Source organism: Aphelocoma coerulescens, chromosome 4A (genome assembly GCF_041296385.1).
Source record: "Aphelocoma coerulescens isolate FSJ_1873_10779 chromosome 4A, UR_Acoe_1.0, whole genome shotgun sequence".
Taxonomy (NCBI): domain Eukaryota; kingdom Metazoa; phylum Chordata; class Aves; order Passeriformes; family Corvidae; genus Aphelocoma; species Aphelocoma coerulescens.
This window is the reverse complement of record NC_091018.1, coordinates 9,817,845-9,831,926: the sequence shown is the minus strand read 5'-3', so window position 1 is coordinate 9,831,926 and position 14,082 is coordinate 9,817,845. Positions and strand designations below refer to the sequence as shown.

Genomic DNA, 14,082 nt, shown 5'->3' with positions numbered 1-14,082 from the left:
CATTTCCATATGTTATCTCCTCATTCCTAGCATGCTTATTTTGCTTTTTTTGTATAATCTCAATTGGTTAACCCAGTTCTTCAGCTGGTGTGAGTTGTTGTGTCACTAAAGTCTGGATCAAAAATCTCAGCAGCTCACAGTCCCTCCTCAGTAGAAGAGTGGATGTGATGTTCTCTGCAGTCATGGCAAAAGTATCTTCCCAAAATGCCCAAGCAGAGACGTGAAGAAAGCTCATGCACATGTAAATAGGAGAAATGCAGAGTGCAGCTTCTTAATACCTTGCGCTGTCTTTAAGCACATGCCATCTTTGTCATCTTCTTGTGTGTGTGCTCTGCAACTATTCTGTAAGTTGAAATGTCCCGTATTGATAAATAGTTAAATGTAACTGCTAGGATTGGTGAAAAGATGAATTTTAGTAACTGAATAGAGTCTGCAAACAGCCAAGCAGCAACATGAAGTCAGGAGAACAAAAGATATTAAGCTCCTTGTTAGAGGAGCAGTTTGTGAAAACAAGAGTAATTCTGTTTGAAGTACAACTTAACTGTCAAAACCACAAATGCCCTGGCTCTAAAGGCTTTGTTGTTCTGACTGACGAAACAAATCATTACTGAAATTTTAATGAACTGCTCTTGAAATCACTATTTGTTTGATGATGGAGGGCTGGGTCTTACTCCAGCTGAGGAGTAAATTGAGTGTGGACAGAGAAGTAAGCTGCTTTTGCTAAATACACAACGTTAAAGTCAATAGAAGAGCTTTGCTTTTGCTAGGTCTTTAATGGCTGAAAATGCAACTCAGATGATTAATTTATTTTCTACTTTATTTTAGTTAGAAGACAAAAAAACAATAAAATACTGTCTTAGATACGCATCTCTGGTTTTAGCGTGTGTTTAGTAAATAACTCCTTGATAGCAAAATGAAATATGTTCCAGAATTTAGTGTGCAGTCACTGTTAGCTTTTAATTTAGTAGTGAACTACATTATCATTAGTTGCAGATTAGTTGCTTTTTAGGTTCACAGCATGAGACTTTTGTCATTATGGCTACCATAATTTATTCTAGTTTTAAGGATATTGTACAATATTATTAGTTAATCTCAGAACTTCTTGGCAGTCACAGATCCTTCCACTAAATTGGTAATTGGTGGTTTTGCATTCTTTGGTTGAGACTTTTTTGTCAGCAGTCTGTAACTATTTGTGACAATTTAAGAATGCTTTAAAGTTGTAACTGTTTTTAACAGGGATAAATCAGTGATTTTGCTCTTGTTGATGCTGATCTTCTCTGGTTCATTATCCAGATAAGTGTTTGTTCCTCTGTTGAGAGGGACCTGCATGGGGACAGTGGTAGCCTACTCAAGAGTGAGTTTGTTTGTACTTTTTAGGGGTCAGTGGCATTTCTAGAACCAATCATCTGTACACAGAAACCCTCGAGAATTACTGTTTCATTGAGACATTAAAAACAAAGAATCCTAAAGCCCTCCAAAGCCTCAGGTTTAATGTTTGGGGGTGCAGAACCCACTCTTAGGAGTTCTTTATCTTTGCCATTGTGCTTATCTTGTCCCCAGCAGGTCAGGACAATTTTCCCCTGCACATCTGTGCCCAGATGGGAGCTTACTTTGTGCTCTATCTGGTCCCACCGGCACCAGAGTGAAGGAACTGACAGGCAAAGACTCCAAGCTCGGGCTGATACTGCACTAGCTCAGTGCCTGGATGGCAGTTGGCATCAGTTCTGGCAGCCCAAAAGTGTCACCTGCATGAGTTTGCATCTGGATCATAAAGCCTTTCATGCGAGCTTCCCTTGAGGACAGAGCTGGGGGGTGAATTATCATATCTGGCTTTTACATTATCTTTCTTGCTTATGGTAAAATTTGCCTTTTATTATTACAAGTTGCGGGTAATGAAAATGTGGCCTCAAGCCTGTTCACTGGGGCTAGAATTTCATGGTGTTTAGCTGTTGTTGCTTGTTTTAATAAGGGGGTTTTTTTAAAGGTTTTGGTCTTCTTTTTTCCCACAGTGGGGATCTGTGAGACTAAGTGGAATCATTTTTCCATGTCCTCAGCAGTTTCTAGGCTGGGCTAAGAATATGCTTACCGTTCTGATACAGGCACAAACATCCAGATATACTGAGAGATACCATTAAGAATGCCCACCCCAACACAGATAACAGGGTATTTTTATGGCATTAATCTCTAGTTTACTGTGTAGAGCTGTTTCCAGGCTGCTGAATCAGAGAATATGCTTGAGATTTACACTAGAGAATGGGAATTAGTCATGTTGAACAGAATTGAAAAGAGTAGTGGGGTCAAAACCACAGGATAAAGACTTTTGTAATAAGCAATGCCCTCAAGAAATTTATTCCTTCTAGATCATGTTCCTCAGTCTTTCTCACAGTACAAGTAACACACCAAAAGACAGAGTGTTAGAAGTGTTTTAAGGTAGAAAGCAACATGCAGTCACGTCAGTGCTGTGGAAGGGGGTAATAAATGCACATCAAAACAGGCTGCATGTTGTCAAAGATAAGTAAGTATGGGTAGATGATTCCTCCAAAGGAGCCTGTCTCCAAAGGAGTGGCCTAGAATGCAACAGGTGGAACTCAGGCGCTTCTCTTTTCTGCAGCTTGGAAGCTTGATGGAAAAGGAAGGGTTGCAAATGGAGAGGAAATAGTGGTTTGTACTGTGCCAGGGCTGTCCTCCTTGGTGGGAAGGTCCATCAGAGGTGGTGTGCTCTGTGCTGCTGTGGGACAGCATCCAGCCTCCAAAGCCTGGGGCTCTTTGTGCAATGTGCTGCTGCTTTTGTCCTTCCCAGGCCGAGGACCGAGCAAAGAAGAGTGACAGCATCCAGCCCTCCCCGCAGTGGCCAGCGGTGCTGGGGCACGAGGCCACTCCACACCCCAGGATGGGATCTGGGAGCAGCTCCAGCCCCTGCACCCCCGCACCACAGAGAGCCCTGGTAGTGCAGGTACTGCTGCCCCAGCTGGGGAGGAGGGGCCTGGGGTGGTTCTAGGCAGGACAACCCATCAGAAACAGAATTCCCTTTGCTTCTGGCACAAATGACTGAGGCCTGTGCAAACCAGCTCAGAGGTTTTGTGGTACCGCCTCTGCTGCTGAGTTCTCTGTGGAATTATACTTAAGCACTGTAGATCAGGGTTAGATAACAGTTATTTTTTATCCTTGATGCCTGATTGTTGATTCCATGAGACTCCTCTCGGATGTTTCACAAAGTCTGAGTGATAGTGCTGTTGCAGTCCCTGGATGATGTATTATTTATATGGTGCCATAAGTGTATATGGCACTTCACAAAACAAGTCCAAATCCAAAATTTTTGTAAGTGAAACCATGTAAACAATCAAGATTTTTTGTGATCTTTTGAAATAATCTGGAAGTATGTGGAGATACAATAAGTAGCAATGCCGAATCAGATTTTGCCTGTGGATAGAGCCCAGAAAGTCTGAGTCTTTTTAAACTTCCAGTATTAGAGGTAGAAGTGGGATCTAAACAGTATCTATGCAGTGAAAGCACTCTGATGAAGTTCTGCATTGGAATCCTTCTCTCAAAACATTTTAACTCCTGATATTTTTACCAGTTCTGGAAGAGGTGATTCATGGTTCTCACAATGTGCCCAAAAACCGAGCTTCCTTTCAACATCCTACTCACAGCGCATGAAGGAAGTGGCTTGGAAGTGGCTGCAGGGTTTTTTTCTCCAGTCTCTTGTGAAAAGACTGTAAGCATATGTGAGCAAAAGAAAAGCAAAACAGCAAGTAAAAATGGAATAAACTACTGTAAGTGGGAGCACAACTCATTTAGCCTGGATATCTCCACTTATTCTGAAAGTGTGCAGTGGCCAGAATAATCTCATTGCCTGTACATTTTACATAGTATTTCATTTTTGCGTTCATTCATCCCCTCAGAGATGACATACAGTCATAGCACTAGTTTTATTCTTGGCAGCTCTCAGTTTCTGCTGGACTCCTGGATGCATGGATGGGTGGATGGATGGATGTAGTTTTTGTATCCATCTCTCCAGTTGCTTCTGTGGGATTTAGCTAGTGCTACCCACAGGAGAGTAAGATTCACATCAGGGTTAGGCATTGTTTATGTGCTGCTGTGGCATCTTGTGGCCTCATTCTGCATTGGATCATGGAGTCAAAGAGGGACGGTCAGACTGCAGAGGAGGATGGGTTTTTGGTTTCAGCTCAACTGCTTTCAGAGCATGTCACACTGCTTGACCAAAGCAGCAGTGTGGGCCTGTATACTTCTTTGAGCATACCTGCAATTATGGGTTATTACTTTGAGATCATGTTATATTATCCTAAATGTTTCTTAAACTCATTGCTGATTTTGCTTGGCATGAGCTTCAGGTGAACATCCTGCATGAAAGGTCACAGAATCATAGGATGGTTTGTGTCAGAAGGGACCTCTAAGAGTCACTTAGTCCAACCCCCCTGCCATGAGCAGGGACATTTTCAACTAGATCAGGTTGCTCAGAGCCCTGTTCAGCCTGGTCTTGAGTGTTTCCAGAGAGAGGCCATCTGCAGCCTCCCTGAGCAGCCTTCTCTGGTGTTGCACTCCCTCATCATAAGAATTTCTTTCCTAAAGTTCAGAGTTCTGACTTTACTCTTTGCCTGAGCCATACCCTCAGGACTGTGAACTCCACCAGTGTGTGATCACTGCAGCTCCAGCTGCCTCCAACCTTGCCGTCACTGATTAGCTCCCCTGTGCTGGTGACCCTTGGAACCAGTATTGCACCCCACCTGGCAGGGCTGCCTATCTATCACCTGCCTTAAAAAGTTACCCTCTGTGCATTCCGGGACTCTGCTGGATTGCCTACAGCTCACTGTGCTGCTTTCCCAGCAGATACCAGAGCAGTTGAAATTCCCCAGCAGGATATGGGGAAGCAGCTCTCCCCTATCCTGCTTTGGTTTGTGCCCTGGAGCCAGTCTGGGAGGTGGATAAAAGCAGACTCTTAGTGTCTCTGGGTCAAAGCCTCCCTGTGCCTTTCCTGTTCAGGTTGCTTTGCTGTTTGGTGATAATGGAAAAATCACCAGAGACAGATGTTGTGAGTGGAAGGGCCTCATTTCACCTGATAGCTTTTACCTGAAAAAATATTTGTGTGTCTTCTCACATCCCTTTTTTCCAGTGCCTGTTTGTTGTTTCAAATCACAAGTATTGTAAGTGGGCTGAGTTGATGGCCTGGCTTGTAACATCAAATCACTGGAGAGCTGTTGCAAGGTCTACAAGAAGGGCATTTGTATCTTAGCCTTGGGCAGAGGCTGGCAGCTTCCCTGAGGCAAATATTTCAGCCCTGTGATAGCAGTGGGAGCATCCATAGTTTATTGCAGGGCATTTGGGATTCTGCAAGAGTATGGTAGCTGTACAGAAGATAGCCTTGCCCTACTAAGGTGCCCCTCCTGGGATGAGAGGAGCTCTGTTCTAGACTGACTGCTTCACCTGGGACCAGTGATCATTCCTCTGCATCCTGTCAGTGCTTTCCTGTTTTGTAGCATCTCTCCCAGCTGCTGAGGGGAGTGGTGAGGAATGAAGCAGTATTTTACCAACTTCTTTCACATTCCTTTTGGAAACTACACTACAAAAAAAAAATATGCTGTTTGGAGTATGATGTTACTTAAGGATAATAGCAGCAAGTGATGCACAGTTGTTGCCTTGTGATTTCACTCCCTGCTGGGAGGTGCCCTGGTACCCCCTCACAAGGCAGAGCTCCAGCTGACAGTGTGCGTGGATAGGGAGAAGCCAGTCTGCTGCCTGTGTTCACATGGAGACCACATGAACTTCAGTGGGTAATTTATAAATCCCCTGAAGGCTTATTTTTCCCTTTGCTGGTTGGGAGCAGCTGTTGATGCTAATGGCAGCATGTTTGGACCTGCTGCCTGCCGTAACTGGATGAGGTGTTTGGGTGATACAAGTGATGGGTCAGGTAGTCACCTGGAGATTAGGAGAGACAACAATATACTTGTGAAGTTCAGTATGTGGGTGCCTTGTTGATCTAAAATAAAAGTGAACTGTGGAGTTAAAATGCAAGCTGAATTCATCACAGATGCTGCACTGAAGAGCTTCCAGACAGGTTTGTCAGAGAGGGATTATCTGCCATCACTGCTCTGCTCAGACAAAAATGACTTCTTATTTTCAACAGTTGTATTTTGTGATATATTGTGGCACATCCTGGATGCCCAAATCTCTCTCAGAGTTATTTCACTGGAGAACTTAACACAGCTCCTGAGGTGAAAGGAGCATGATTTCTCAATGCCTTACATCCTCTCTGTCTGCTGAGGGAAATGTGAGATACTACCTGTTTAGAGTGTACCAATTCCACCTGCTTTGTACCGGGTTTGTGTTTGCTGCAGTACAGTAGCAGATCTGGCTCTCTGGTTGTGGCAGTGTGGGATGAGCTGTTTTGGATTGTCTGCAGAATTTCATGGAGGCTTCTGGAACAAAGTCACTGAGTCTGATCTTCTGCCCAGCATCTCCTGCTGCCTGACTAGTGGAAAAATTCAGCTCACATCTGAAATGAACTCCATTTTTAATTAACTCTTGTGGTTTACCTATAGGATTTGCTAGGTAGATCTTCTCTATTGTGTTAGATGATGTGACTGAATCAGAACAAGAAGACTAACGATATTACAAGAGCTAGCTGTGTGTAAAGCCATGGACTGCCCTAGTATCCCAGAGTACATCTGCTCAGTTTAAGAAATTCCTTTTCCTTATGCTGTTTCATAACAACACTTGCACTTAATCTATCTCCTCTATGTAGATTCAGTTCAAATGAGTAACTTGGGCATCCTCCAAAAAGCAGTGCAGCCTGACTTTTAAAAGCTTCTTGCTTCTAAATGGTTTTAAACTAACTCTAGTAATGAGTCTTTTGTGCTATATCACCTTATGTTACCATTTCGTGGATCAAAGTGTTCTTTTCCTTAGCTCAGTTATGTGTCCATTTATGGTTTGAAGACAGACAGTAGGTAACATTTTCTCTACCAGTGCTTTCTGTGCATGAGGAGAGCTGCTGTTCTTTAAGTATTACTTAAAAGAAAAACAATTTAAGGTTCAAATCTCAATAGTTTAGAATCATTGTTAGGTGGGGGTTTAAAATTTTTTTCCCTATACAAACCTAAGGGGAATATCAAACACTGATTTTGGGGGTTATCTGAGATGGTTTTGGCTTGCTTGTGGAAGCAGGTGTCTGTTCCTGGCTTTACGTGGAACCAGTGTACTGGGCAGAGTCTGGATTCACTCAGTCACTTGTATCATGACTCAGCAAAGCTCATCCATGCTCGTAAACACAAATAGTTTTCCGGTAATCTGCAGGACTCAAAGGCTGTAATTTAGAAAGGAATATATGTATCTTGTTGAAAAAGTGGCAAGGAAAAGAAAATCCTCCTATATTCTGATAATAATACACCTGCTACAAAACCTGTTTCTGTACCCACAATGGATCACTTCAGGTAAACACTTTGCTACTCAAATAATTCTGGTTAACTGAAAACTATTATTAGAGATAATCATGTTGAACAAAAAGGTATTTTGAAAGGACATAGATTATGAGACGTTACAACTGCTGAAAAAGCTGTTTTCTGTAGAGTATCAACAGAACATTTTGTCCCAAAAAGGCAGGAAAAGCACCCCCTGAATAACTTAAGTGAACTTTTCAGGACTGGTTTTGGCAGTTGACTTTGCCATACTGTATGGGAGGTTGCAATGAGACATCTTTGACACCTTTATCTAGTTTTAGAATTACTGCCTGTCAATATTTAATTGACGTTGAACATTGTTCCCATGAAATTTAGTCTTGTGCAGTTATAGAGAGTTCATAATCCTTTTATCTTCTTGAAAAGCTGTGTGAAGTTCCAGTTACTGTTATTTACTTTTTAGGATGGAGAAACTGGAGAATTTTATAAACTTGGGCTGATTAATCAATAAAATACTCATCTGAGTCATTCTTTTGGGAAAGTGTATTACAGGTGCTTCTGGTCTAAGTTGCAGTAACTCAGTTGGGACACAGGAGTTTGACCTCGATGACTCAAACAAAAATTGCAAACTTCATTCTTAGGCCTCCAAGTGTTGGAGGTGCTTATCTTGCCACGTGTTTGAGAAAGAAGCACCTCCCAGAGAGCCCTGGCCTTGCATTGCATGGGAGATCAGACAAGTTGAAGCATAGAGTGGTACAGCTTCAGACATTTCTCTAATACTTCTTCTATTTCTGTAATATCAAACTGGTTCTAGCATAGTAATCCCTGCAGACAGGCCCAGCTCAGACAGAGTTTCTGTGTGTTCTCTCTTAGTCTTGCGTCCAAGAGGATTTCTCATTTCAGGAATGCAGTACTCTCAGCTGACACATTTAGCTCTGAGTTTCTTTCTCTTTGGAAGACAATGGTGTAGCAGATCATTAGTGTGTAGATCTCTTCTTTTACATATAGAAAGAATCAGAGGACCAAATGTTGAATATTTTAGTTTGAGTTTTGCACTGCTTACTTCTTGTTCCCTTGGTGTGAAGACTTTGTAAGGAAATAACTTGATTCCTTCCCCTTCCCTTGCTACAACTGGGGTTTTTGCTATCCTAGTGCTCTAATTAGACACCTTTAGAGATATGTTTTAAACACAGGCAGCTGTAATGGGATCCCCTGGACTTGACCACCCATGAAGGTGTAGTCTGAGCATAATTTCATTCTTTCTTACTGCATTCTCAAGTTCGATTTTTCTTTCTTTATTTTTTTCAAGTAATTGAAAAATTTGTTTCAGAGGAGGACCAGGATCCCCTCATAATCACTGGAGCACTTAAAAGTGTTTGCAGCTGGCAGTTTGCCTCCACTGACTGTGGGTTGGTGGTGAGCATGCAAGGACTAGCTTGGAAGTCAACATCTAAGTTAGGGGAGGTGGGTTCCCACAGTGATTAGATTATGGAAATTCTGCAGTGGAAGCATCATCCAGGTTTGAATGAAATGTAGTTACTCAACAGCATTTTTTGCATCATCCAGGTTGTTAGTTCCCTGTGCATTGCCAGTGACCTATTTGCTTCTCTTAGAGATTTAAGAAAGGGGAGTGTGTGTGTGTGTGTGTGTGTGTGTGTGTATATATATATACACACACATACAGAGAGTAGATTTGTTTACTATTTCTTTATATTGTACCCTTTACCTTAGCTGGAAATGAATAACTCACTGCACAGTGAACAAGGTGAATAGGGCTCTATCCAAACAGAGTACTCCTGCTATGCTTAGCAAATATTTAATCTCCCAAGCAGAACCATCTCTGTTGAGACTGCGACCTGTTACATAGGCAGGGAAGTGCAATTCAACATGCGTTTTGTTTGTTTCAAGTGTGAGAATTTCCGGGCTAATAAGGACGTGCACCACAGCAGCTCCCTATCAGACATGGTGACAGCACCGCTCAGCCCCGGGCAGGACGACGTGTTCTGGAGCACGAGTCACAGCGAAGAGCAGCCCCCAAAGGTGGGTGAAATTCGGGGTGTTTGGCACTCTGGGGGTTGATTGCACTGCACTGTGTAGTATCCATCCTCTGCACTTCGCAAAACTCTGAAAGTCTCGTTGCTTGTACATGAACTGGGTCACGTTAGTCTAGGAAAAAAATGCAAATTTACAGGCAGGTTGGTGGTCTGGGTTTATGTGTATGTGCATAATATCTGCACACATATAATATCTGCAGGATCTGTGATTGAAAACACCTCTTTTGTTAGACCAGGTATTTGTAGCAGCCCATTTGGTGAAAAAAATCTGTCTTGTTGCAGAAAATCTTGTTTGTTTGTGCAGTTGAGGTGATGGTGTATTTCTCTAACAGAATTTCTAAGAACAAGTCCAAGACTATTTGAGCAGGAATGCATATGCCCATGTGTGTATTTATTTTATTACTTTGCAGTTGGGGGGCGTGTGTGTCCCATCCCCCAGCCTGTGGTAGCAACATAAGGTAATCCACCACCTGTGGAAAGCTGCATTCAGTGACTGCAGATGCCTTTCACTGTCTGCTTTAAATATTGACCAAGAATGATGCTGACTCTGAGTTAAGGTGCAAGTCTCTTTCTGTCTGCACCCTGAAAGACTGCACAGGCTTGGAGCACACTGGAAGCAGCTGCTGCTGACTTGCAGCTTCCAGTGCTGATATAATGGAATACCTCCCTACAGGTCCCACTGAACCATTGTTCATTTCTGTTGGTTAGCCTTTTCATTGATACAGAATAAGCATTAGGTTTATTGAATAAATCTAAAATATCAATTGCAGCCTTGAAATGTTTGATTAAATCCTTAAGGTTCCAGAAAGGACAACTTCAAAATTTTACAACAGGGATCAGCCTGGCTGTCAGAGATGCCTTTCAAGGTAAGCTCTAAACTTACACTGTATACTAAACTAAACTTACACTGTATACTTTACATACGTACACTGTGCTTATACTGTGTTTCATGCTTAAACTAATTGTTTTATGCTGCTTTATTGTCAATAGGAAAACTAAAGTATCTGGCAGATACTCTACCTCAGTGCCAGTGGAACTGGTTTCAAAGGAAAGTCAGGTGTCTGGATGCTTTGGTGAGAGGGAGTCTGGCCTCAACTCCTTGTACAGGCACTTCTAATTACAGCTTGTGGTGCTTGTTTTGCCGGATAGTAGCTTGAACAGGCTGCCTGTAGATATATCTTGACAATTTTGGCAGTCTGCCCTTAAGGCTGGTATATTTTTTTCATATCCCAGAAGAAAAGACCAAGGATGTCTAGAGCTTAGCAGTAAAGGGCAGCCCCCGCTGGATGTCTAATCAGGGAACAAAATGGGTTGGAGAGGCTGGAAGGTGAAGCAGATTTGCCTGACGTAACACAGTGATGTGCAGCATTTCTGATGAGCCAGAGTCAGAAACATAGTCTAAAATAACTTTCGAGTGAAATCAAGCCCTAAATGTTCCCCACTTGGGAATTACAGGAGGCAAAGCAGAAAAGAAACATATAAGTAATTGTCAGTGTTACAAGTGGTTCTCCATTGATAAGTGACTGCTGATGTATCTTCTAGGAAGGTAGTGGAGCAGTTCTCTTGAGTTGTAAAAGCTGTGAGATTTTGGAATCAGGACTGACACAGGTCTGAAGAGTCCAAGGGAGATGTAATATAAAAGGATATTTTGTAATGACTTGGGAATCCCTGCAATCTCCCAGAATAACTGCCCAGAGGAAACTCCCCTCCACCATCTTCTCTCACTCCTGGGTGGCCCTGCTTTGAGCAGCAGTGAAGATAAACTTTTCATTATCCAGAATATGATCTCGTACTGTAACAGCAGGGAGCTCAATCTGGTGGCCCAGGAGCTCTGTTCCAGTCTGTTCCTGCACATGAGTCTTGATCTGCTTTTTGTCTTTCTGTTTAGTAATACTCATCAGTCATCCCCCAGGGGACATGCTCTGAAGCTAAACAGTAGCAGCAACACTCCTGGCACCAAGCAGTGGGAGATGGGATCTCATCAGAGCAGCTGGTCAACCTCAGGTGATTCCTAAGTCAAAGATCCATCAGTCAAAGTGTACTAACCTCCTATCACATGAAGTGGTCTTCTGCAGGGTGTCAAGTTCTGCATTGCAAATGGGATTTTTCTTTTTAATGACATCCTCTGGTGTGAGGCTTTTTGAAAGCCCTCTGGATTTTTTTGGTTCCATGTTCCTAAAAATATAAGCACTTCCTCTTTTGAGTCAGAAAAGTGACTATGAATATATTTTCATATGGAAAATTTGAATTGCCTCAATTAAGAATTGAAAAAAATAATTTCTGTTGCAGTTAGTGACACAATTGAAACTCAGCAGAGCCAACATTCCAGACATACAGATGTTCACCCATTGCCAAATTCTGCTCTTCACACTGCCCACTGATAAGATGGTACAGTTGAGCAGTTGATGTACACTAATATTTCTTCACTCTAATAATGTACTGGCAAAAGGAAGTGTAAGTCTCTCTCTACAGCATATTATGAAATATTCCTCCAGTATCCTTTTATGTGCAGAAAGATAGTGGAATTGAAAAAAAAAAAAGGGCAAAAGAAGTTTAAAGGAAAACCATCTGATTTAGGCAAAGTACAGCTTAGTAAGCTCCTTTGCTGTCACTGGTAGTGGTGGAGGAATGCAGTGGCCTGTTTGTGGTTGTGTTGCAGTACAGATTCTGGTTCCTGAGGTTCTGGCAGATGGGGACTGGAAAAGTGGACAGGTTTTTTCCTCTCTTGCTATTCCTACAAGTGTTTTCTGTGGGTCAGCGGCAGGGCAGTTTCTTGTGTAGCCCTTTGTGAAGCCGTGGTGTGTCACAAGGCCTAACATCCATGTTGGCTACTAAAGATTGGGAACATGAGGAATCGCACATGCCCAAGTCGAAGCAGGGTGGATGCAAAAATATTCTGAAACCACCCCAGTGAGCTTATGAGGTCATTTATTTTTATATTGAGGTTTAGATTGTTAATTTAAAAGCCCTTGATAAATGAGGAACAAATTGCTTATTTATTACACTTACACAATCAAGCCAGTTTTGCTTTTACTAGCTACACAGAATAGGAAGCTTTTCTTCAAGAGAAATCCTAAGCACACTTTAAATTGCTTGGGTTTTGTTTCTTTTGTTCTTATGTCATTTTGTGTTTGAATAACAGAGTTGAACAACAGCAGCCCAGCTCAATTTTGCAGGGTCCATGTGATGTGTAACTCCTGTGCTATTTTGGCATGGGGAAACAAAAATCTCACCAGCAATGGAAAGAATAGAAAACCTCACTTGTGGTTTAAACTGTCTCCTTGAGTTCTTAAGTGTCATTAAATTACAGCTAGTTCTGGCATGTGGCATTTCAAATAGAGTTTGTTGCTTTCCCAAACCCACAGGAATAATGAATTGGACAGGAAAGGGCTATAAATACTTTAAAGCTAATAGTTCTGCTGAGTTGCTTAGGTACTTATTGACCAGTAAGGAATTCTGAGTTTTGAAAGCTCTGAAAAATGGATGAAGACATGAAACCATTGTTATAAAACTATCTAAATTACCAAATATGAATCCTAATTTGTGTGAGCTTGAATTCTCCCCCCTTAACCTGCATGGACTCCTGTTGGTAACAGTGGAGTAGTCATAGGAAAAACTGCTGAAAAAGGCAGGTGTTGAGCTGGCCAGTGTGTGCTGGAGCAGGGCGAGGGTACAGTGGCTTTCCCTCCCTTCTCTTGTATCAGGGATTGTGTGGAGAACATCCCTTCAAGGCTTGTTTTGCTTTTTCCAGTGCTTGCAGGCAATGGGGGGCCCACATTTAACAGGAAGATTTGCAGTTTAGCACAGCTGTTTGCCCTCAGCCCTTTTGGGTTTAGATAATCAGACTCTTTGAACCATTTTTGTGTAACAATTTTATGAGGGCCAAATCTTGGCAGCACCTCCGTTTGCTCCCAAAGGTGTGTAGGAGGGCTCAGGCTCCTCAACTCTGTTCCTGACCCCCTGCCTGCAGTCACAGGAATACAGCTGCGTGGCTCTTTGTTGCTGGAATATGACCAGCAGTTGCTGATGTGACGAGCTGTCTCTCCTCAGGAAGAGGATCAGAGGAAGGGATTAGGGTGCCGTCACTTTTTTCCCTTGCTCCCTTTCCATGGAACTGTGGCTAATGTGCAGTGGGAGTATGTTGCCAAGGGTTTGGTTTGCTTGTCTTACTCTTGCAGCATTAAACTGCACTAGTAATCAATTTATGTACGTAGTATTGCAGCATCCAGAACCACTTAGAAACAAGGAATGAGATTTTCCTTTGCAACAAAAAGAAAAGAGAAGTTTGTTGGCAGAGACTGGTATCTGCTTTGGGTCATACCTATGTGTGCTTGTCTTGCTCTCTCACCCACTGGATGTACACTTAAAAAAAGACACTTTTGGGTTTTTTTACCCTCCAGGGAATCCAGGACTGGCCGAGGCAGAGAATGTTTTGTCCCAGAACCACATGCAGCTGCATCAGAAGCCTGAAAAAGTTTCTCATCCAGGCCAGATTGCAGTAGGTTCTTTTAAATACATTGATATTTTTGATTTGTTCATCATTTTCACCGAGGGTCTGTCTGTGCAGACAGCTCTGTTTTGGTACGTGAGTTTGCTGTCACCTGTGAGTCGACCTG

General features: G+C 42.5%; 1 protein-coding gene across 9 annotated transcripts in view; it reads left to right on the top strand.

Moving 5' to 3' along the window:
• NRK (Nik related kinase) overlaps positions 1-14,082 on the top strand; it is an 88,170-nt gene that overhangs the window by 51,306 nt on the left and 22,782 nt on the right. For 8 of the 9 annotated variants that reach the window (XM_069015252.1, XM_069015253.1, XM_069015251.1 and 5 more), the window contains 5 exons: positions 2,801-2,953; positions 9,321-9,452; positions 10,265-10,332; positions 11,355-11,470; positions 13,867-13,964. In XM_069015252.1, the coding sequence (XP_068871353.1) occupies positions 2,801-2,953; positions 9,321-9,452; positions 10,265-10,332; positions 11,355-11,470; positions 13,867-13,964 (567 nt within the window). The remainder of the gene's footprint in view (positions 1-2,800; positions 2,954-9,320; positions 9,453-10,264; positions 10,333-11,354; positions 11,471-13,866; positions 13,965-14,082) is intronic. The other variant, XM_069015254.1, reaches the window with a different exon arrangement.